This window comes from Ascaphus truei, chromosome 21 (genome assembly GCF_040206685.1).
Source record: "Ascaphus truei isolate aAscTru1 chromosome 21, aAscTru1.hap1, whole genome shotgun sequence".
Lineage (NCBI taxonomy): Eukaryota > Metazoa > Chordata > Amphibia > Anura > Ascaphidae > Ascaphus > Ascaphus truei.
In genome coordinates, this window is record NC_134503.1 from 15,428,977 (window position 1) to 15,453,218 (window position 24,242).

At 44.3% G+C, this 24,242-nt stretch overlaps 1 protein-coding gene and 1 long non-coding RNA gene across 4 annotated transcripts in view; one reads left to right on the top strand and one right to left on the bottom strand.

Annotated features, from left to right (window-relative positions):
* LOC142472213 (uncharacterized) overlaps positions 1–4,355 on the top strand; it is a 7,050-nt gene extending 2,695 nt beyond the window's left edge. The window contains exons 2-4 of the long non-coding RNA XR_012789627.1: positions 2,713–2,802; positions 3,516–3,652; positions 4,126–4,355. This is a non-coding gene — a long non-coding RNA (uncharacterized LOC142472213). The remainder of the gene's footprint in view (positions 1–2,712; positions 2,803–3,515; positions 3,653–4,125) is intronic.
* A 5,899-nt stretch (positions 4,356–10,254) lies between these two features.
* The window catches only part of FBXW5 (F-box and WD repeat domain containing 5), a 31,804-nt gene continuing 17,816 nt past the window's right edge, over positions 10,255–24,242 (bottom strand). For all 3 annotated transcript variants that reach the window (XM_075579096.1, XM_075579095.1, XM_075579094.1), the window contains 7 exons: positions 23,425–23,582; positions 22,591–22,765; positions 21,822–21,970; positions 18,711–19,167; positions 17,819–17,966; positions 13,461–13,673; positions 10,255–12,036 (listed from right to left, as the gene is read on the bottom strand). In XM_075579096.1, coding sequence (XP_075435211.1) covers positions 11,790–12,036; positions 13,461–13,673; positions 17,819–17,966; positions 18,711–19,167; positions 21,822–21,970; positions 22,591–22,765; positions 23,425–23,582 — 1,547 coding nt within the window. In that variant the 3' untranslated portion in view covers positions 10,255–11,789. The remainder of the gene's footprint in view (positions 12,037–13,460; positions 13,674–17,818; positions 17,967–18,710; positions 19,168–21,821; positions 21,971–22,590; positions 22,766–23,424; positions 23,583–24,242) is intronic.

Here is a 24,242-nt window from a genome sequence, read left to right on the forward strand (position 1 = left end):
CAGCACACCGCTATCCCATGCCCCCCCAGCACACTGGCATTCTCGGCTCCCCGCCATTCCCAGCCCCCATCAACACCATCAGCACCCACACATCGGCACCTTTGCACCTCCCCCATCGGCACACCCACATCCGCACCCCCACATCCGCACCCCCACATCAGCACCCCCACATCAGCACCAAACCCTCCAAAATCAGCACACCGATACAATCACCATCAGTACAGCCACAGCAGCACTACCACCGCACATGGGCCGCGTTGACCACTCCTCACCCAAATGCCACACCCACACCACAAACATCCCGGGCAACGCCGGGGCTCTCAGCTAGTATGAAATAAAGTTGTTATTATGATACTTGTTTTGAGCTGGATTTCCCTCTTGTGTAGACAAAATACCTGAGCTACGATTGTCCTTTTCCCACGACCTTCTTTCGTTAATGAATACAGGACTGCCAGCTACATTTAAATACATTATTTAAACACATTCATTTGTAAGGCATCCGTTTCTATGTCTGCTGATTCTTCTGTGATCCCACAGTTTGTCATGTAACAGGGAATGAGCAGTCCTTACCCTCTTACAGTAATGTAATATACATTACAAAATATTTCCGGTATTTTCCACTGCGTCAATACTGCGCTGTAGCTTTTGAAGACATGAACCATAAAAAATATATATCGTTTTGAGGGGGAAAAAAAAGTCGTCTCAAAATGAAGCCGTTATTTGTTCCTAGTCCTGAACTGCATAAAACTATGAGGTCAAACTAACAAAAGTGTCGAGTTTCTGCTTAAAAGAAATCAGTTTCCACATGAACCCAAACACACCTAATGAACGGCTCAATTTTACTGACCAACGCCTCTTTGAAAAAAATAAATAATAATGTAAAAGAAACTGTTAATTTCTGAAAGTTTTACTTTCGTTTTCAAAAGTGCAAATGAAAGATCGTCACTGTGTCCAGAATAAACACTAAAAATTATTTTATAAACAAACAGGCCAGTATAAATATTTGTATAAGGCATTTGTTCCCAAATGTATTTATTTATTAGGGATTTTCAAGCAGCCAACACAAGGCCATGATAATCTGATTATAAATTCCTGCAATTGCTTTGTTGCCAAAAGTTAAAAGTGCCACCTCCACATGCTGCCTTGCCATAGAAAATAATAAGTACATTCTAGAGTGAACTGATGAAAGGAAAATCACTTCTTACCGTACACTCAAGGCTCAATCCTGGGATCTTCAAAGGACTCAGAAGTTACAGGAGCCCCAGCGACCCACGGAAGGTGACACGGCCTCTATATCCTCATCTAGGTTCGGTATAAGGTTCTACCTTTATCAGCAGGCAAAGAAGTGTAGGAGATGCAATCACTCTTACAAAAGTGCTAAAAGTCCTCTGCAAATCTGGGTGCGGCTTGCCCCTCTAGCATTGAAGGGGACACATAGACTCACACCTTTAACTTTATACCATTTAAAAAAGTAGGCCTCAAAGCCTTATTGGAGGTACATGGCGGTCCTACATTCTGTAGCCATGTATGAGGTCTGGCACTCCAAGGCCCATGACGCAGTAGCTACGTAGTTACAATTAACTGAGACCCACCCAAGGACAGTCACATACTTTATATAGTAGATGAGGCTGGAAAAAAAACATACGTCCATCAAGTTCAACCTATGCTAAATTTAGACAACATACTTTATCCTATATTTGTACTTACAGTATATTGATCCAGAGGAAGGCAAACAAAAACCCCAGTGACACATCATCTAATGATATCTCATAAGGGAAAAAATAAATTCCTTCTTGACTCCAAATATTGTCAATCAGATTACTCCCTGGATCAACATCCTTTCCATGGTTACTTATTTGGTATATCCCTGTATACCTTTCCTTTCTAGAAAAAAAAAGTCCAACCTTTTTAGAACATATCTATTGTATCTGCCATCACAGTCTCCGTGGGTAATGCATGCCACATTGTAACTGCCCTTACTGTAAAGAACCCTTTGCTGATGGTGAAATCCCCTTTCCTCTAACCTTAAGGTTGGCACCAAGATATAGCACATTATGCTATATGAATAATCATAAACAAGAGGATGCAACAGGCAAAGTACTTTGTTACATTTTAAATAAGAGAAACGGGATACAAATGCCGTTGAATCAATTTCTCCTCAAAATAGTTTTGAGGCATTTCCATAGTAAAGACCTAACTTATCTACATATTGTATTTCAGTAACTAAGCATTTCCTTAAAATATTTCTCTATATTGTGTGATTATCTGCTTGTCCGGTTTTGTTATACTCAATAACAAGTGTACACTTTTAAGCAAATCACTACAGGATTCAACTACTGTAAGACATAAGACACAGTGCAGAATGTGAATAGGATTTTTTTCCAGGACAGAGAAACGGATATACTGTACTTTTAATACTGGTAGTTATCAATGAGGAACGCAAACTGAAGCAAATAAGGCTCTCGTTTCAGAGCTAAAAAATAGTTTTTTTTATCACCTAGTCCAGGTTGGCGTTAGCCCTATCTTGCATATGTATATAATGGCCATTACATAGGTAAAATAAGATAAGCCAAAACATAATGGAATAGGTGATACAATCTAACATACAACACATTTAAAGAGGCAAAACAAGCACCACTTTAATAAATATATATAGTTCACAAACTACCGAGGACACCATACCCAGTGTTGGTGGCCATTTTGTTTCCCCAGAATGGCTGGATTAGCGTGGAAGAGAACCTGCAGTGTACAAGCATCTTGCATTGAGTAGCTGCACAGCCTGCCTGCCTGCCCTACCAGGATGTGAGTATTTGCATATTTTTCAGGGGAACCTGCCAATGAGACTGGTGGTGAGTGGGTTGCACCACACACCACCTGTCTTCAGGAGGATAGTACCCATTATATGACACAATAGGTACTATATCAATTGTTAGTACCCTGGTACAGTGGTCTGGCTTATTATCATTTTGAGATATACCTGCATTTGAGCGCTTCAGCTATTTTCCATATACGTGTACAAGCATCTCTCTGATGGCGTCTGTATGCCACTCTGCTGAACGGGAGACAAGACGGCTGGTGTGCCGTATTCAAACGACCCAAAAGACTTATTATTGCAGCAAAACCTCTCCCAGTGACATCTTAACCACCCCCCACGTCGACACCGTGACGGTGACCGATACAGAATTTGCACTGGAATGTATATAGATACAGAACGCTAATCCACAGAGCTTCCAATCTAATGTGTCAGCAGAAGGTAAAGGGAGGAGAGGAGCAGAGTGGAAGGAGGGGGCATCAAGGGGTAGATGGTAGATGGGTGGCAGAGTGTAGAGATTGTAGCGGGTCCTACCTCCGGAGGACACCATGTCTCGCCCGTGTGTTCTTTACCGCTCATTCCACACTCCAGGAATTCTGAAGTGTGAGATCCGAGAGCTCGGTTGCAATTTGAAAATATCTTGATAAAAAGAGACCCTATAATAATTAACATGACGCTTACCTTTGGGGTCATTTCATTGCAGAGAATCCCTCATTCTATAACCACGTCTGCCATATTGAGAGTAGCATCATGCGTACCAAGAAGCAATCCAGGAGGCACAGGTGGCCATCTTGGTCTAACCCAGGTTGCAGGTGACTTCAGCTACCTGTTTGTCACAAGGTGAGCTCAGGCTTCTTTAGGAAGGTAACCACACTGACATAGGTAGGGGCTGTGTCATTTTAAATATGTGAATCCTTGACAGGTGACCCCCCTATACCAACTCGACATTTTGTACACCAATGTGCTGTATTAGTATCAATCAAAAAAAATAATACTTTGTTACCTGAAAAGAGACAAAACCACTGAATTCTTGTAACCAGGAACCCATTGTTTAAACTTTAAAGGTACAATTTGGTTGGGATTTTCCAGTGTAAAACAGTATATATTGTGACCTTGCAACCACTACCAACTTCACAATGCAGAATCGGCGACCAGGCTTAAAGCTGCAGACCAAGCAATATCCCACGTGTTTTTTTTTAAATAAAATCAGTGCTGTACTATGAGAATATACTTGTAGCATTTTTTTTTTAAAACAACTCTCAATTACATTTTTTATTTATTATAATGTAACAAGCCTTTTTTTGTTTCTATAGCAACCATTTACAAAGTCACATCCCATGCCTCTCCTGCGTTCCACTGACTGCAGAATACTCCTCTGCAGTAATTTAGTAAACTCCCGGGCCGCATCTTCGTTGATCGATCGGCAACTTAGCTAATTACTTTTTGTGTGGATTGTATTAAAGGGGAAAAAATTAAAAAACGGCAGCTTGGACTGCTGCTTTAAGTTGATTAATGCAAAATTATCAGATGACAGTCTGTGAGTGGGGCTACTGGTTCTGTACTCGACACACCCAATGGGCGCTCATTTACATATTACTACCCAGAATCCTTGTCTGCAGGTGAACCCGTTTTTGCTATACACATATTTAAACGAGTGCTACTGCTGCTTTCAGACTCTAATCAGAAACGTTACTATCCTCTCACCTTCCCTCTATCCGTTGTTTCTTCATCGCTGCTCGACCTTTGCCGGTGCCACTATCTCCCTACCTTTACTCCAGCTACTTCTGCACCTCTCCGCAACAAAAAAACCACTAATAAATTCCCACCTCCTCTCACTCTCTACTCCTCTGCCTTGCTGCTGGTGATAACTCTCCTAATCCTTGACCTTTCCATATACACACCTGCTCTCGCCTACGCCTCTATGCCTCCTCTTGTCTCCCTGCTAACGCAATACCTCTTCACGGGCTCCCTTCTCCCTTCCTTTCTCCTGTGCTCGCTGGAATGTTTGCTCTCTTGACTAATTTTGTGCGCTCACTTGCATGTAATTTACCAGAATCCCTGGCTGCAGTGGGAGCACTATATGCTAAGAGGTAATGGGGAAGAGCAGGGTTTTCAGACCTGTGTGAGACGTGAATGTGCTCACAAGTGGGATTTTTTGGGACAAGTGGGATCAGGGGTCTCCAAACTCAGTCCTCAAGGGCCGCCAACAGGCCAGCTTTATTGGATATCCCTGTTACAGCACAGGTGGCTCAGTCAAAGATTGCACCCACTCTGCAATCTACTGCACCCACTCTGCAATCTATTTACACACTCTGCAATCTACTTACACCCACTCTGCAATCTACTGCTCCCACTCTGCAATCTACTGCTCCCACTCTGCAATCTACTGCTCCCACTCTGCAATCTACTGCTCCCACTCTGCAATCTACTGCTCCCACTCTGCAATCTACTTACACCCACTCTGCAATCTACTGCACCTACTCCTCCCTACTGTCTCTGCAAGTCCTACTTGGATTGTAAGCTCTCCGGGTCGGGTATTTGGTTTCCTATTATCTGATTGTATGTTTGTTGCACTTGTATTATAATTGTCAGTATTTTATCATCTCTTTTGTTAAGAGCTGTGTATATATAATTGACGCAGAAATATACACACATATACATGTTTGAGGAAATCAGGTGGAAGGCAGCTCATGTCTCACATTAAGATTCCATTATGCGATGGACCAAAACACATTAGGCCTTTAAGCTATTTTGTCTGGTCTTTGGTATACTGTAACACACAAGAATGTTCCCCTTATCACAAAGGGATGTGTACTGTACTGCTGTTTCCACACTGGTTCTCACACTTACAGGGTTGCCATACTGCCTAGGTCAGTGGTGCTCAACTCCCGTCATCATGCTCCCCCCAACATGTTAGATGTTCAGGATATCCCTACTTCAGCACAGGTGGTTCAATCAGTCCCTGCTTCAGCACAGGCAGCTCAATCAGTCCCTGCTTCAGAACAGGTGGTTCAATCAGAGGCTCAATCTTCGACCGGGCCTCTGATTGAGTCACCTATGCTGAAGCTGGGATATCCTGAAAACCTGACCTGTTGGGGGGGCTTGCGGACTGGAGTTGAGCACCCCCTGGCCTAGATGACACAGAGAGGCACTGTTCTGCCCAATCTACTAAATATTTTGGAAAGTTGTTCGTTTGTGCATTATGCATTTGGACACCTCTTCAGATATCGTAATCAAATGTTGCATGATGGTTCCATAGATCAAGGAGCAGGTTTGTGTCTATGTTTGGGTACAATTCACAAATGACATCGCTGATGACACCACTAATTACATTACAAATGACATGATCCTATCAAACAAGCCTCGAGCTAGCACTTCCATCTTGGTCACTCTGAAGATCCAATTTGCAGCATTAGCAAAAATACAGAAGCAGCCACAGTTCTGCAAGAGAGCGATATCAGTGTTTGGGACGAGAGGACAATGTCCCACACACGCAGTGTTAGAGGCTCTCGCTCACACACTTCAGGACCTCAGAGGCAATGAAACTATGATGGGTGGATTTGTTTTAATGGGGGGATTCCGCATTAAGAAACAAAAACATTAAATTATCCATTTATAAATCTCGGTGTTTTGGGGTTGCTTACAACTCCCGAGTAACGCTGGACACTTTATCTAGTTTTGGATAATAACCACACACTGCCCAACCGCGAACAGGTTCAGGAAATAAACTCTTCCACCATCGCAACAGACCATTTATTCAGCAGGTGAGCCTGGGACACACAACAAACAGGTAACACCGGATGTTTCTCCATGCATGTGACAACACAGCAGACAAGGACACAAGGATTATGTGTGGTTAATAATGCTGTGTCTTAGTGGGTGTGTGTAAGAGGACATTTGCAAGACTCAGATATGTATATAATACGGGACATGGATGCAAGTGCTGCCTGCACATCAGGTAGGTACTCTCGGCTTTAGAGAGCTCTAGGCAGCGCTCATCTGCTTCGAGATGCAATAGTTAAATACTTCTCTTTGTTTGTGTGCCCATCATAGCAAACACACAGCACTTCCGTAAAAAAAAAGAAATCTAATTATAGCAAGTCCGTTTTTACGCAGTGCAAAAAGCAGATTAAACGCACCCGACACGTGTCCCAAAAAGTCTAAAATTATATTTTTATATTGCCATCGGTACTATTATTGTCAATGGTCACCAATGATCTGCCATCAGGCCTCCCATTTCCAAGGCCAGTGGCCCCAAAGTTAAAATCGCTCAGACTTGATGTTAAAAAGCACGGGTGATATGGTCCGTGTTACCCTCTAACAGCAAACACATTTGCTGGCTTTGCATCATATTATCCCTTGCGTTTAGGTTTCACAAGAATGTGTAATATGCCGGCTGCATCTATCCTATTACTGAAACACATATTACATGATTCCTAAGGAAAAAAACAAGTGCCAAATATTTTGTGTAAAGTGCTTTGATTTCCTGGGACTAACCCCATTACTACAAGGCGGCTGCATCCTACAGGCAACCACTTCTGTGTAAAGAATGTTATGTAGCTGAATGCTTTTGCTCGCAATAGTATATACTAACAAAGGGGCTGCACCTTCAAAGCAGCAAGCTATCCTCACTCCGTTCGTTTGTTAATATAAGTTAACTTTATTTTGCATATCATATCCACCATTTCAATTCGTTGAGCACGGGCTCATTAAAGATGGCGGTCAATGTGAACTTTACACAAGCTCTATCATTGCTTAAGCCGGTGTCGAACCGCCAACAAACAGATTGCATATTCCCTCATGTGCACGTCTGAACAGAGAAGGACTTCACAGATACATGGCATGGGAGCGTAGAAAACAAAATAAGTTACAATGGCACAAGATAAGCTACTTGCGTGTAGAGGGGTGTTTTTACTTTATTGCATGCCCAACATACCATGTGATTGGAAACTCACACTGCACTCCGTGTGAACACTAGTAACATTATAAATACAGCATATACTGTGAGGATAACGTGGATTACGTGTGATCTATGAAGTGCCCTTGGATGGAAAATGAAGACCAAATATTTAGACTAACTGCACTGTCATTAAAAGATTGCAGCAACAACGCAGGGAGAGGGAGTAGGGGGTACGGTACCTTTTATTGGACCAACAAGTAGTTGATATGTTACAAGCTTTCCAACCTGTCGGGGTCCTTCATCAGGATCCCCTGACCCTGAGAGGTTGGAAAGCTTGTAACCTATCAACTAGTTCTTGGTCAAATAAAAGGTATCGTACCCCCTACTCCCTCTCCCTCCTGTGTTACTACATGGAAGAAAGGACCAACACGGTGACCCACCCTTATTTGCTTAAAAGATTGTAACCGTATAGATATTCTTCTAAAGTGGCTTATAGATGGGTAAGCCCTCTTAGCACTCACGTGTTGGTGATTGGTTTCTTATTTGACCAAAATCTCACACCTAGAAGTATTTTGAAATAATTGCTTAGTTGGCATGTAAAACTGGCTGAGCGGAGACTTGGCCGGCGACAGCGTACAAGCGGAAAGAACGTTACCAACCCATCATCACCAACCAAACATTCGCTAGATCCCTACAACCACAACGAATCCCTTCAGTGTTAGGCAACGGGTGGGGGGAGGGGCAAGTTCACTTCTCAAGGGCCACCAACAGGTCAGGTTTTCCGCACAGGTGACTCAATCAGGGAAGCACGGACTAATGGAGCCACCTGTGCTGATGCAGGGATATCCTGAAAACTTGACCTGTTGGTAACCTTTGAGGACTGGAGTTGGCCACTCCTGGATTACAATGCTGTGTTCCAGCACTGAGAAGATGAATTGGGAGCTTGTTGAGTTGCTATTGAAAGGTGCAGTTTCCCTTAGTCTGTTAATTTGATTTTTCTCTATTACTGTACTTCCCACCCATCTCCCAGCAGCTTCTGTGCAGTTATGTCTGTAGGGGGTCCACGGGCCCGATTTTATAAGGCCACATTCAGCGTCAAGTTTTATCTCCAGTTAAGTATGATCCCTTACATTAGCAATAGAAGCTGGACGTTTGGAAGCAGGAGGTCTCCCCATTACTTTCAGCTGCATGAACCCCCGATTCCTGAGGTACTTAGCGGGGAAGGTGCCGACGCTTACTTTCTGGTATTTCAACCCCCGCGTTTTGTGGCTTCCTATGGGCCTGTGCGACGAGGGAGATTTAAACACCATTTTGTTTTTCCTGGAGGGGATGCTGACTCTTACCCTAACGCTTATCCGCTAATCAAACCCCTTAACCTAACAAGTTAACCGTAACCCCTTACCTTAACTAGTAAGTATCTCAGGGAACAGGGGGTTCCGGGGGCTCAAATTAACCCGGTTCCGCTCCAGAGACCCTCTGCTTTATATATATATATATATATATATTTATATATCACAAAAGGAGAAACTGCTCCTTTAACCAACACCGACTAAAGCAGCGTGTTGTATACTTTGTGTGTACGTAACAGGCCTGTGTGTTCAAAGAAACTTTAGACATTAAAGCACGGTGTAGGACATTGAGCCGTCACAAGCACTCCACCGCCGCCGGGACATCTCACTGCTGGCCATTTTGCCGCCAAGGTAAGTCCCTAACCTTAACCCCTTACCCCTAATGCCAATGCTAATCGTTGCCCTAAAAGCCTTAACCCCTTACCCTAATTGGTAACCCCTAACCGTAACCTCTAATGCCAACAATAATCTTTACCCTAAAAACCTAAACTCCTTACCCTAATTGTTAACCACTAATGCCAACATTAATCTTTACCTCAACCCCTCACCCTAAAACCCGAACCCCTTACCCTGTTAACCCCTAACCTTAACCCTTAAAGCCAACACTAATCTTTACCCTAAAAACCTAAACCCCTTACCCCAACGCTTATCCCCTAATCATACCCCTTACCCCCTAACCTTACTACTTACCCCTAAAGTTAACCCCTAATGCTAACGTTAGTCGCTTACCTTAGGGGCGAAACGGCACGGCGGTGGCTGTCTGTCCTCAGCTGCTGCACGGCACCGGCGGAAGGTCCCCTTCCGTTATTGCAAACCTTGGGATAATAAACTCTCTGGAGACCTTTCGGTTAGTGGTGTATCTGCTCTGTGATTTCCCGAGCCAGACAGAGCTAAACATGAGTATATTGTTATCGCGTGCATGGTGAGAAAAGGATGGAAAGCTCAGCATCTGTATTTTCTGGATGTGAACATAGGAAGTTCCCAAATGGAGAAAAAAACAGAGCACAGCAAATGCCAAATAGTCTGGGGCTAAGCAGAGGTAGTAATACAATTCGTTTTTATTGAAGGTGAACAGCATGGAGGAGTATGGATGTACTGTTAGTATGGATATATCCATACTCCTCCATGCTGTTCACCTTCAATAAAAACTCATTTTATTACTACCTTTGCTTAGCCCCAGACTATTTGGCATTTGCTGTGCTCCGTTTCTCTCTCCATTTGCGAACTTCCTCTGTTTACACTTCGGCAGGACGCCTGCACCCAAGGACGGTACACACCAGCAACGGGAGTACAATCTTTTCTTCATGAAGATTGAAGTGATGAGAATTATACTCTAGGGTCATTGCCTATCCAATAGGGTATACCGAATCACTACTGTTCTAACTCAACAGTTGCTGACTCAGGTATTTCTCCACTTACAGACATTATTTAAGCCTTCAACGAGTTCTTCTATCAAGTCTAACTAACTGGTGTGTTTTACACATCTGCCCGTTATCCATTTGAGACTTCCATTCATTTATGGTGATGTTATCCCTAACTCCGATGTTTGAGATCTTTTTCTCTACTGTTCATTTTCTGGATGTGAGGTCCCAACTTACACCTGTGAATCAGCCGTCCGGGAGCACATCTGTTACAGGAGGAACATGCCCCAACTTTCACAGTGACTTCTATGATCCGAGGACACCCGCCCCGCTCTAACTGGGCCATCGTGTGCCAAGTGGTCCAAAGTCCCCAAGCAAATAATGGCAGGTAACCTGTGTCCGCAATGGGAAAACAAATAAATAACACGAACAGAGAAACTCCTCGTTCCTCCCAATAATAAGTCAACTAAAAGTATTTCCGACTCGCTGCAGCGTCCCACACTACTCGTTTTAGGCTTTCGTTTTGAATCTTACCCCAGAGCTGCTTTGTTGTAACCCCCACATCCTGGGACCCCCGCGCCCCTTCCACCCAACGTCCTGGGCCCCCCGCCTCCCGGAATCAGGCAGACTGTCACGGCTTTCTATTGGCAAACCGCCGCGGCCATGTTGGCAGTCTGCCGGCCATGTTTTCGAGGTGTACAATAAAGAACGGCAAATATTTTGGGAGCCAGGGGGTCCCCGGACGTCAGGGCGACATGGACAACCTCAGGAGGGACCCCCCTTTTTCAGGTAAGATTCTAAAACTAAATCCCAACTGGTGCTATAAGGCAGCCATCATTGATACTAGCTTGGTTCACTCATTGTAGCACTGAAGAGAAATGGGAGTCGGGATGCGTCCGATTGTTTAATTACAGTATAATAAAATCTTGTGGTAGCGCCTCAAACCAGGGCAGTGCTGTGAGTCTCCTTAACCGTGATATGTGTCTGCTGCCAAGAGTTGAATTAACGCTTTCTATTTTTAATGTAATACTGCTTATTACCAGCAACAAAGAAACCCCCATTGCGCAGCATTTCGGACCCCTGGTTCCCTTCAGTGATGCGGAGTGAAACGAGCGAACATGGCAGGCTGCTTAATAAACACTGCCGGGGAGAAAGTTATCTCCCGGTCACCCAACTCATGTGGTGCGTCTTTGCATTTTCCATGACGGGCATCTGAAAATCCCAGCATCCTGATGGTGGACATGTTTCTCCTGGGTGCTGAGATGTTAAACCAAAAAAAAAAACAACCTGAAAGCTAAATGCTAAACGTGGAGATCAGAATCCAGATGTGGATGTGACGTGGCCTAGATTCCGACAGCCTCGGGCTCTCAGCTCTTGTGTCCCGAAACCCAAGGATAAATTGAGCTACGTGAAGAGGTACGGTGAGCAGGGGAGCTGCGCAGGGCATGCCGGGAGCGCCACACCTTAATGGTGTAATCATCGCTGGTGCTTAACAGCAGCTCCTGATCCACGGGGCAGAAAGCCACAGAGTTCACCACGTCCTCGTGAGGCAGTGTTGCCAGGCAGATGCTGTAATGCCGGTCCCAGATGTAGCCGCAGCGATCCTCGGCTCCGCTAACAAGACAGGAAGGTGAAATCAATCGCAGAATTTATACAATTGGACAAAAACCTTGGGTCTTTCATGGCAGGGAAAAACCAGATACGGAGACAGAAGATGCCTATGGCCCACGGAGGCTGATACTATCAAATGAAACAATCAGATTAAGAAGGAATGTCACAGGTTTAGCAGATCAAGTCGTCCCAATGTACGGGTGAATGTAATATGGAGACAGAATGATACTCGGCCGGAGACGGCGATGCTGACGCAAGAGAACATAGCAGGTCTGTCCCACCTACTGCAGGACGATATAACCAGAGAGACAGAAGGCGTCTAAAGATCATCAGGTCTGTGGCGCCCACCACAAAGTGACAGTGACACAGAGAGAAGGAAGCTCAGGCTCATAACGTCTGCGCCAGTGATACAGCAGTAGTAGAGATCTATGGCTCATGGTCGACCCTACTCATTCAGAATGATTGGCTCACTTAGTCTGCCTCTCTCCAACGGGAATTGTCAAAGGCAAAATACCTTTCACCACATTGACAAAGTACCTACTAGCCCAGTGTCCCTAATCTTTAAAAAAAACTCCCATGCGCCCCCCCTGCCTCTTGTCCTCCGGTGTTCGCATCCCCCCCCCCTCCATCGCGCTGTGTGGCGTCAAATGCCGTGTGGGGTCATGTGACGTCACGCCACGTGACCCGCAGCGGCATTTGACGGCCCGCTGCTATGGCAAGGCTTCTAGGTGCCGGCTGAAGCAAGGTAAGTTTAGGTTCCAGAGGCCTGACGCGATCCCTCGGCATTTAATTTTAATGCCTTGGGGAAGAGCGCGGGGGCCTTTGCAACCGCCCGCGCCCCCCCAGAAAAATCTCGCTCCCCCCCCAGTTTGCGCACCCCTGCTCTAGCAGCACGCCTTACTCTGCAGTTTGCTTACTTTTGCCAGGTAAAATGTCTGTAATAACCCCAGAGGGAACATTAAAGGGAGGCCCGATGCCAACGTTTCCTCTGTAGTCTCTGGGTATGGGCAGAGGAACATCCCGTCATTACTTGTTGAAGGTCAGAAGCAACGTTACGAGAGCTTGCCATGTGAATGTGGTACGGAGATGTGACCAGGGCAGAAACTAAGATGGTACCCATGATAAAAGTATACCAAGAATAAGGTCTTTTAAAGGAAGTAGTTCAGCACTAAAACTGATGACATTGTCTCCTTTCATTTCCTGGACCTAACAATGCACAAAAAGTACCAAAGAAATATAATTTCAATATGCTGACTGCATCTGAATAGCAGATGGACCTGTTCAATGTACAATGCTCAACAATGCACAGTGAGCAACAAAGGGCTATATGTTAACAACTGCATCTAGGCTCCAAGCGTGAATGGTGTTTTCCCTACCCCTAAACACAGTGGCAGGGTTAATACCTTCTCCCTCTGTCCCTAGCTTACCTGGCCACGAAGTCCTTGCTGACATTCAGAAAGATGAAGAAGCACTCGTTGTTGGGCGTATAAGCACGGTGGGCTCGTAGAGGCGCCGCCACTTCCCGCAGGTTCTTCAGGTCGAAGACACGCAGTTCTATCTCCTCTGCGATGGGCGGTGGGTCCATGGGGTCGGAGATCGTACAGTCACGAGGCCAGGCCCGACTATTTACATACAGGTACCTGCAGGAAGTAAGGGCATTGGACAACTTGTTGACGGTCTACAGCATGGATGGCCAACTCCAGACCTCAAGGGCCACCAACAGGCCAGGTATTGGGGAGTGTCCTGCTTCAGTAGAAGTGGTTCAGTCAACGACTGAGCCACTGATTAAGCCACCTGTGCTGATGCAGGGATATCCTGAAAACCTGACGTGCAGGGGGCTCTTAAGGACTGGCGTTTCCCACCCATTGGTCTACATTCCCTAATTACTGCATCCCTTAAAATGCTCTGATTTTCCGCTCTTTTCATCTTTAAGTCTCCACTGAAATCCCAGCTACTCAGAGATGCAATGTGCTACAAATGGATACACCATTCTCTTCCATTAGTGTGCGCACTTATGCTCCTTCCTAAGCACAGTTGCATGAAGCAAAACACATTTAAGATGTATCACCATTGCAGTGCCAAGCCGAGGATCAAATCGGGTCTGATGTTTTACAGCAAACAAATGGGCTGATACGGGGGGCCAAGTGGTTCAAATCTGCCGACAAATTGTATGTTTCTATGAATTAACTCATCCAAGTAATAACTTCTGTGCTCCTTTTAACATTTTTTTTTTTCACATAATAACTTAAAGCTTAAGTAAAGAAAAGATATATTCCTGCTGCTCCATAGCAAACCCCACTGATAATTCTCTTCTCCAAAGCGCCAAGGAAAATCACAATATGGAAAAATACAATTCAGGCAAATGTAATGAGCTCTGCAAATATTAATTTAAATAAGAAAAACGAAAGGTGATTTTCTAATAAGTGGGACTGGTTTGGTTATTTCTAAATGGAAAATCGGTTTATAACTCAGTTGAGCGCATGGTTTGCCAACAACTAGATGAGGCTTAAGAAACTGTAACACGATCATTTGACTTCTGTCACACTTGTGATTTACTTTTTAGTATATAACAAAAGACAAGGTGTCCAAATGCTGCATCCAATATGACAAATTATTACAGTAGTTAAATACTTATCTCTTTTTCTTCTCAGAAGTGAGGGTAATTTAGTTAAATTCTTTGGCCAAAGCATTGTAAGCTTGAAAACCATGCCAAGGTATCCCCTCCCCTGCAAGTCCTAATGCTATCTGCAAACGTTCTCTATATCTCTCTGGTGGAGGAAGAAGTCTTAATAGACTGGTCATTCACAGCTGCATCGCAGGACCTGCTATTTAAAAGATGTAGATAGTGTTAGGACTTATTAAAGAGGGTATACCTTGGCATGGTTTGCAAGCTTACAATGCTTTGGCCAGATCATTTAACTAAATGACCCTTACTTATGACAAGAAAAACAGATAAGTATGTAACTATATAATTTGAGATGTTGGATGCAGCACTGGGGTCTCTTCTCTTTTGTTATACAAGTCACAATCCCAGTAGCACTCTTGTTGACACAAATATATATGATGTGATGGTGGGTTTGGGTTCTGAGCTTGCAGGGGCTGTGTGTGTTTGACTTTTTACCATGACAGTAATGATGTTGGTGATACGAGATGGAAATCGAGTCACAAGATTACTTGGGGAAAAAAGGAAAGGGGAAAAAAAGGATTGCAAATAGAAAGGTGGTGTCAGAAGTGGGATGCTACGCCTCTAGGGTTCAGTAGATGAAGATGTAATAAGTTCATGAACCCAAGCAGAAAATCAAAAAACTATTTTTTTATTTTGCTGAAGCAAGTGAATTTGCAGCTAGCAAGTGCTGAGTGTAAAGTTTGCCCCATCGGGTATGAAAGGATTGCTGTGCTGTGTAAAGCAAATGCCATAAGCAAAGTATTGAGTGTCAAGTTTACCCTGCCGTGGTTGGAAAAAGTAAAAATTGATTTTTGTAAAGATGTTGACCTAAGAAGAACCAAGAAGGTTCAAACATTGTACAACTCACGTGTAAAGTAAGATCAACCCCAAAATAGTTCTTCAAGTACATTAATAACAAAAAGAGAATATAGGACCCTCTCAGTGTGAGATTATTGGAGATAAGGAAAAGGCGGAGGCATTCAATACATTCTTTGCCTCTGTATTTACCAAGGAGAAATCCACCGTCCACGAAGTCATGCTTGACAAAGAGCCACGTAGGCTCGAAACGCTGCACATTTTAACCGTTGTAGTGTTGGATGAAATATAATGATAACTTTTTAAGTATTTAGCGAGTTCTGTGGCTTCTTGGGTGTTGGTCCGGGTCTTGATCTGGTCAGATATTCCTGGTTCAGTTATTAGCACCCAAGAAAGATAAGTAGTTTGGTTCTTTTTTCAATTTCTTGAGTTCCCCAAATGTAAACTTCCTTTTGGCATTTACCAAAAGGAGTTAATTGCAAAAATAGTGCCACAGGAGGAAGTCACAACCTCTATATTAACGAACAATTGGTTAACCGAGGAAGAAGTTCAGAGGCGGCATGATAAAATTAAAGTAAATAAGGCACCTAACCCTGATAGCTCCTTAAGAACCCTTGTGTACATGCTAAGTTCAGAAATAGCCAAACCATTATATTTAATATTCAAGGACTCCGTTTCCACAGGCTCAGTACCACAAGATTGGCATAAAGCAGATATGATACCTTTATTTAAAAAGGGAGCTAGATCACAACTGAGGAATTACAGACCTGTAAGCCTGACTTCAATAGTGGGGAAGCTACTTGAAGGTTTAGTACGGGATAATATTCAGGAATACCTAATGGAAAACAAAATTAGTAGTACTGTAATAGTCAGCATGCATTTATGAAGGATAGCTCATGCCAAATTAACCATATTCGTTTTTTTGAGTAGGTAAGTAGGAATTTAGACTAGGGTAATGCAGTTGATGTGGTCTACTTAGATTTTGCACAGGCTTTTGATACGGTTCCACACAAGAGGTTGGTGTACAAAATAAAGCAAATTGGACGCGGTAAAAATATTTTCGCCTGGATTGAAAACTGGTTAAAGGTGTCAACAGAGGGTTGTCATAAATTGAACTTTTTCAGGATGGGCTAAAGTCGTGAGTGAAATACCTGAGGGATCGGTGCTGGGACCCATGCTTTTTAACTGGTTTATTAATGACCTGGAGGTTGCCATGGAGAGCAAAGTCTCCATCTTTGCTGATGACACTAAGTTGTGTAAGGTAGTAGAATCAGAGCAGGATGCAATTTCTCTCCAGAAGGACTTGGAGAGACTGGAAACTTGGGCAGGTAAATTGCAGATTAGGTTTAATACAGATAAATGTAAGGTTATGTATTTGGGAAACAAGAATAAATACGTTACTTACAAATGAAATGGGGCAAAATTAGGTCAATCCTTGATGGAGAAGGATTTAGGAGTGCTTGTAGACAGCAGGCTTAGCAATAGTGCCCAATATCAGGCAGTAGCTGCAAAGGCAAACAAGATCTTATCTGGCATTACATGGGGTATAAATAGAAGAGAAGAAAGCATAATTATGCCACTGTATATAGTTTTAATAAGACCACACCCTGAATATGGAGTACAGTTTTGGGCAGCACTCCATAAAAAAACACATTATGGAACAAGAAAAATTGCAGAGAAGAGCAATCAAATGAATAATCTGATTTATGAGGAGGCTAACTAAATTAGATTTGTTTACATTAGAAAAGAGGCGCCTGAAAGGGGATATGATAATTATATACAAATATATTCAGGGACAATACAAGGAACTTTCAAAAGAACTATTCATCCTGAGGGCAGTACAAAGGACACAGGGTCATACCTTAAGGTTGGAGGAAAGGAGATTTCACCAGCAACAAATGAAATGGGGTTTTTTTTTTTTTTACAGTAAGGGCAGTTACAATGTGGAATTAATTACCCATGGATATTGTGATGGCAGATACAATAGATATCTTCAACAAAAGGTTTGACTTCTTTTTAGAAAGGAAAGGTATACAGGGATATACCAAATAAATATACACGGGAAGAATGTTGATCCAGGGCGTCATCTGGTTGCCAATTCTTGGAGTCAGGAAGGAATTTATTTCCCCCTTATGAGAGATCATTAGATGATGTGTCACTGGGGTTTCTGTTTGCCTTCCTCTGGATCAATATACTGTAAGTACGGATATAGGATTCAGTATCTGTCGTCTAAATTAAGCATAAGTTGCACTCGATGGACCTCACCTACTATGTAACTATTACTGTTGGTGAAAGAAAGCAAACCTGTGGTCAGGAGACAGGCCCATGCCGATGATGTGACCATGAATGTTGATGACATGATCCAGAGAATCGAAGAACTCATTAGGGCCCCGTTCCTCGCCCAGCACCGGCCCCACCGTCGTCATTTGATGTGGGAGGATCTGCTTGATCCCTGTGGGGGACATGGCTACCGTCAATCCCATAAATATATATTAACAACCGTGACCGCTTCTATGTGGAGGTTAAGATTGCGGCCTTTGTGAGGACAAAAGATACACAAAGCATGGAGGATCAGGGAACTGAAGGTTAATCTCTCAAAGGAAGTTTACTGGAACAGATAAATACTATACTACCAAGCTCCAAATATAAAAGGATTCACACATTACCATACACGGAAAAACCTGTTTCTTTGTTACAAACATCTTGTTTAAAGATCCTAGAAAATTCATACAAAATTGAGACAACTCTAAAGAACCGAGGTGATTATTTTCCTTTCTGAACATCCTCAACTTTTGACGCTCTGGAGTGGAACGGCGTATACATGGAGTGTGCTTATATTTTAACAAGATGCTTTAAATAAATAAAGGCGTTTTTGTATCACAAATTATTAGTGTGATAAACTTTTTATATTTAGGAGACGACCCCATCAGCCTGTGCTGTGTATTACCTATATCCCCTCATGTACCACAACAAATCATTGCCCATAACCCTGTCATTCCCTATGTGTTACGGTGCATCATTATCCTAATTACCCACCTACTAGTCTCCCTCCATCCCCTGCTAATCTGTAACTCCTAATCCTAGGTATGGTGTTTTCTCACGCTAATTATGCTTCCCCTACAGCCACAATTGCCCTTTTTCCTCCGCATATGGTTTCCGCTGGGGCTTTACCCTAATGCTTTAGGAAGTGGTTTACCTATTTGGTGGGGTGAATAGGTGAGGCACCCAGTTGTGAAGATGAGGTATTTCTTGCTCTGGTTCCCCTCTGTGTTCTGCAGGCTACTCTCAGGATGCTTTGTCCTGTATCTGGCATACAACTGGGCCACTTTAGTCTCAAACTGTTCTTCATACAGCAGTCGTCCTGGAGGCTCCCTCCGGCCTCCGACGTCATTGTTCATGAAGAGTTGGAGCTCACCAACGTTCTGAACGTCTTCTCCAACTACGTGTCTTTCCTCCTCCTCCTCTTCTTCATCCTCCTCCTCCTCCTCCACTTCTGGATGTGGTGGGCAGACTGTGGTCTCTCCCACCTGCCCTCCAGCCTCCACCAGCAGATCTGGGGAGTCTGCCACCATCACCATACGGATGGTGCTGGCGTTCAAGTTCTGGATCTTGAAAAGTCTCTTCACCACATTCACATTCTCAGACTCCACACCCTGTAACCAGATGAAGAATAAGACAACCACATGATCAATGCTGCACCAATGGGCAATTTTACCTGCAGGTCCTACAGGTCTGGTGCTGAGAATAAAAACCAGATACTGGAATACAGTATAAACCAATCAAAATAGCTCCATCACTGCTATGCTCAAATACATTCTTATTTAATAATAACAAGTGCCTTATTTATTTCATATTAAATTCCCTTTTTAAACAGTTGAATTTACATGGCATATACATTTCAAATCAACGTGTTGATTGCGTTAAGCGGCTATGTTTAACTTGTCTTCTTTTTAAAGGAAAAGGGCGAGATCGGCTAGAAGCTACAATTGCTTCCCTTTGATTTGATGTCTTCACTTTCAACACTATCTTGATAAAGGACCAAAGTAGGCCCGAAACGTGGGCCCTTTAATAAACTAGTCCCATTATCTACACAAGTCCAGTGTATAAGGATCTCCAACATGGATGCCTACTGACTTCGCTGCCGCTACCAACCTGGCCACCGAGGCAGGAAGCTCACACCTGCCTTCTCCCTTTTTAAGGCTTCCATTCCCCTCTCCCTGCCTGTAGGGTGGTACTCCCTACCTTGTCGCCTGTTGGAAGCCCTGTTGCGGTTTTGCGTGCCTCAGCCATCTGCCTAGCAGGTTTGTCTCCTTGACAGTACAAAGCGACGTATGCAAACGTAAGGCCTTGACCCCGCTGCCTACTACTACACGACGAGAGCCCTCCCCTCAATGGCGCCGGACCCGCTGCGAGGGGGGGCCACAGCGCTGGGGCGAGAGCTGCTCCTGCTCTCAATAGAATTGAGAGCAGGACTCGCGTCGAGCGATACGGCACGACCCCCGTGGTTCAGCCAATGAGGACGAACCTGCCGGGTGAAGTCATGGCCGCGCCCCCGTCACGCCCCCCGGTCTCTCTTCCTGCAGTGAGCTGCAGACCAGGTAATCGGCTGCACGCGCCGCCAATCTCGCGGGCGCGCGTTGCAGCGGAGATACCGGGGCCTTAGCCTAACACAGCAGAGTGCTGTCTCATTTCCCGTTCCCGCCTGTGAGCCTGAATGTGGAAGACAGGGGCCCGTGGCAGTACTTGAAGAAACTGCGCGTGATCCTATGCCTTATTGTTTCTCACTTCCAACACTACACTATCCCATAGCATCAGAGGTGCAGCAGGCCACCATTCAGTCCTCTAATGATTTGTCCTGTTTGCTCATGATAGGTTGATGAAAAAATGTTCTGTCTTGTGTGGGTTTTACCCTGGTATGTGAATCTACAAGCAAGTGCTCTTACAATGTAAGAGCAGTGATTACACTTGTAGGACTTTGGACTGTGAAACCTCCATAACAGAGTACCACCTGGTGTTGCATTCCTGCCCAAACGGGGTTAATGTTCAGTATGAGGCTAGCAGATGGCAGAGGTTAAAAAGACTGGGGGGAAAAGACAGAATGGAAGTAAATCTACAGAAGCAAATCTTATCTCTTAACTGTCCTCTTCAACGCCAAATACATGATATAGGTACTAAGCTGTAGACACTGGAGACTCGCTTACACACGTTATCCCAAAGGAATGCAGAAGATAAACAATGTATGGAAAACTGATCACAGACAATAAAGCCAGGGCTGGAGCAATACGCATGTGCAGAATGAGGTGAAGTAGGGATAATGTTTTTTTTCCCAAGTATATATACAAGGTCCAGAGTAGCCAACTTCAGTCCCCAAGGGCCACCAACAGATCAGGTTTCACAGGTATCCCTGCTTCAGCACAGGTGGCTCAATCAGTGACTCAGTCAATGACTTTTCTACTGATTGAGACACCGGTGCTCATATCGTGAAACCTGACCTCTGTGGGGGCTTGAGGACTGGAGTTGAGCTCCCTGCACTAATGTAACAAACAAATGTAGGAATCGTCCCTCCAGCGTAGAGATAGGAACAGGTAAATAAAGGTGTGAGGGAACCAACGGGGACCCCTACAGGAACTCGAAGTAATACTGAACAAAAAATAGTGCTAATAATGCACAGTTATCTAGACCCTGTGGGAATGGGCCTGCAGATGGTGTTTCTCCTGAAATGTTGCCCCCCGTGTTCCTGTTTTTGTAGTTGTTTCTTCTTTTTTCTTGCTTTCTCCTCTTTGTCCTGTTTTTGCCTTTGTTTGCCTACCCTTGTGTCACCACGTTTCATTACCAGCTTATTTTGTTTTAGTTTTGTATATCCCTGTTTTTGCAGCGCTCAATAACTCTCCTTCCAGACCGTATTCTTTGTTTCTTTTTCTTTAGCTCCGGTGTGTTACCTGTTGCGCATATATATATATATGTATATATATATGGCTCTTGTATATTCGTTACATTAATGAGTGCATGTTACCACTATTTCTTGTACCGTAGCATGGACTAATATTGCAATGTGAATAGACTGTTTGGCAGCACTGCATGTGTGAATAGCATGAAGAGGTTTGCACTGCTCATACCTGTGCTGTTTTTGGTCTGTGTATGTCTGGATGTCTGTATGTGTGTGTTTCATTGGGTGTGGGGTATTGTGCGGGTTGTGAACAGATGTCACTTCTGCATCCAGTTTTCATATAAACGGATTGATGTACAGTATGTGCCAGGTGTGTTTGCACTGCTAGTACATGCAAGTCTCTGTGTAGGCTGCTATTACCTGGAAGGCGTTGTTTAGCCATAGAACGGAGCAGGAGGTGACTCTTCCCATCAGGTATAGGTTTCCCGAGATGAGGTGGGTGTTATTAAGCCAGCACCCAAACACGTCATAGGGTTTATTCCTTACTCTTGACAAAAGGGAAAAGTCTTCTGCAGTCAGGGAAAAGCAAAACACACAAATCACCAGCTGAGCGGGTATCCTCTCGAGTTTCTAAAGCAGGGGTAGCCAACTCCAGTCCCCAAAGGCCACCAACAGGTCAGGTTATCCTTGCTTCAGCACAGGTGGCTCAATCAGTGGCTCAGCCAGGGCTAAAGCAGGGATATCCTGAAAACATGACCTGTTGGTGGCCTTGAGGACTGGAGTTCGCCACTCCTCCTCTAAATCATTCATCCTCTTCTAGAGATGCGTGCTAACATGACCTACGTCATGCGTGTACACGTTTCTATTTATACATGTGTGTCACTTTGCAATATGCGCTCTTTGCTTCCTTGATAGTACCACTCTACGGAATAAGTTGGCACCATATAAATAAACCTAGAGACATCACTGGAGGGTGACTGCTTTGCACTGATCCCTTCAGCTGTGGACACACGCACGGGTTTCATGTGATCATGAACCAAAGTTAGAGTTCTTCAGGGCAGGGATTCATCATGATCGTTTTGCTCTTTGTTCAGCTCTATGTATTCTGGGAGGGCAATAAATAAATGAATACTAAGGTCAATGTGTTATAGGGGCATTCAAACGAGATCCCTGTGACATTTCATCTCACCCAAGCTGATCACTGCAATCTCCCCTGAGGATGAGTTGTGAGGCCCCACAAAGACCCCGGACACCAACAGGAGAGAGTCATCAGGATTGAACTGGGAGAACTGGGTGTAGCTCCAGTGGTAAGGCTTCATGTTCGCGCTGTGAAGGAGCGAGACGACGGGTCTGCTGGTCCATATCTAAGAGGGGAACGAGAAGGAGACGGTCGCACGTTACGGCTCTCTTTTGTATTTCAATACTAGCCAGTACAGGTAACACCCGGCTCCAGCCGTACTGCGGAGTATGAGCTGTGATGCCTAATACCAATAATATAATTGGTGGTGTAACGGTTCAAGAATATCGAATTGTACGGCATGGACAGGTGCTATGTTTAGGGTATATAAAATAATATGAGATCAAGAGAGAGAGATAGAGGAAGATACCCTCTTATAAAGTGCATTCTGCGTGTCCAACTATGCAGTAATTATGCAATAATCAGACATTCAGAGCACACTTTATGAAAGGATATCTTTCTCCATCTCTCTTTGGATCCTAATACCAATTACTTTATGTTCATATAATACCGATTTCTGTGCAGTATAAGCATAACCACGCAAAATGTAGGATTAATAGGACCAGACATGGAAGTGTTAGGGCAAAGGAGTCCGTGCCTAACGTTCTCTACAACCTATTTGTATTACATTATTGATGTGGAGTCATTACTGCAATCAGTTGTAAATGGTCTGGTGTAAACAATACGTTATTGCTGCCTGTCCGAGTGACAGGTGTCAATTAGATGGCAGATATAATGCAGTTTAAACGTCCTCTACCTAACCACGCTTGGTTAACTTCCTGTTACCTTGACCGTGCAGTCCTTGGAGCAGGAAGCGCAGAGCTCCCCCGTGTGTGAGAAGCTGATGTGAAGGACCTGGTCGCTGTGCTCGCTCAGTGTCTGCACCTCCACGCAGGGAACTGTGTCGCAGAGGCGCTGAAATTCCTCCAACCAGCAGCCTGCGCCTGGGGACCAACCAGAGATGGTGCCAATTAGAAAGGCCTTCCCTACTGCGCATTACACCAAAGGGGCTCAACTCCAGTTCTCAAACCCCCACCAACAAGTCATGTCATCAGGATATCCCTGCTTCCGCACATGTGGCTCAATCAGTCCATGCTTCAGCACAGGTGCTCAACCAGAGGCTCAGCCTGACTGAGCCACCTGTGCTGAAGCTGGGATATCCTGAAGACATGACCTATTTGGGGGGGGGGGGGGGGTGCTTGAGGACTGAAGTTGAGAACCCCATTACACCGCCACCAGCCTTCTCCTGCACGGCGTAACATCACTACAAAGCCCATTCCTGCGGTGTGAAGAATGACTTCTACTAAAGCTCAAAGGAAAAAAATCGGGGTGGGGTTTTACGGTTTAAAAATACATATGTACCACCACAACAGCATTGATAGCTCATCGGTGGGCAGAGTGTGAGGTTACTAGGTTTACAACTACGGCTTTCTATTTCCAAGCAGTTCTACGTTCTCCTGGCGTACACAATCGACATTACTCCCACTGACAGGGCAGATCTCCATGCACGAAGGTGTCATTACACATATCAATGCATGTGCATTATAGTACAATATCACCAAAATACCCCTGTAAGTGTTCATCCCCAGGTCTGTTCAACTGCT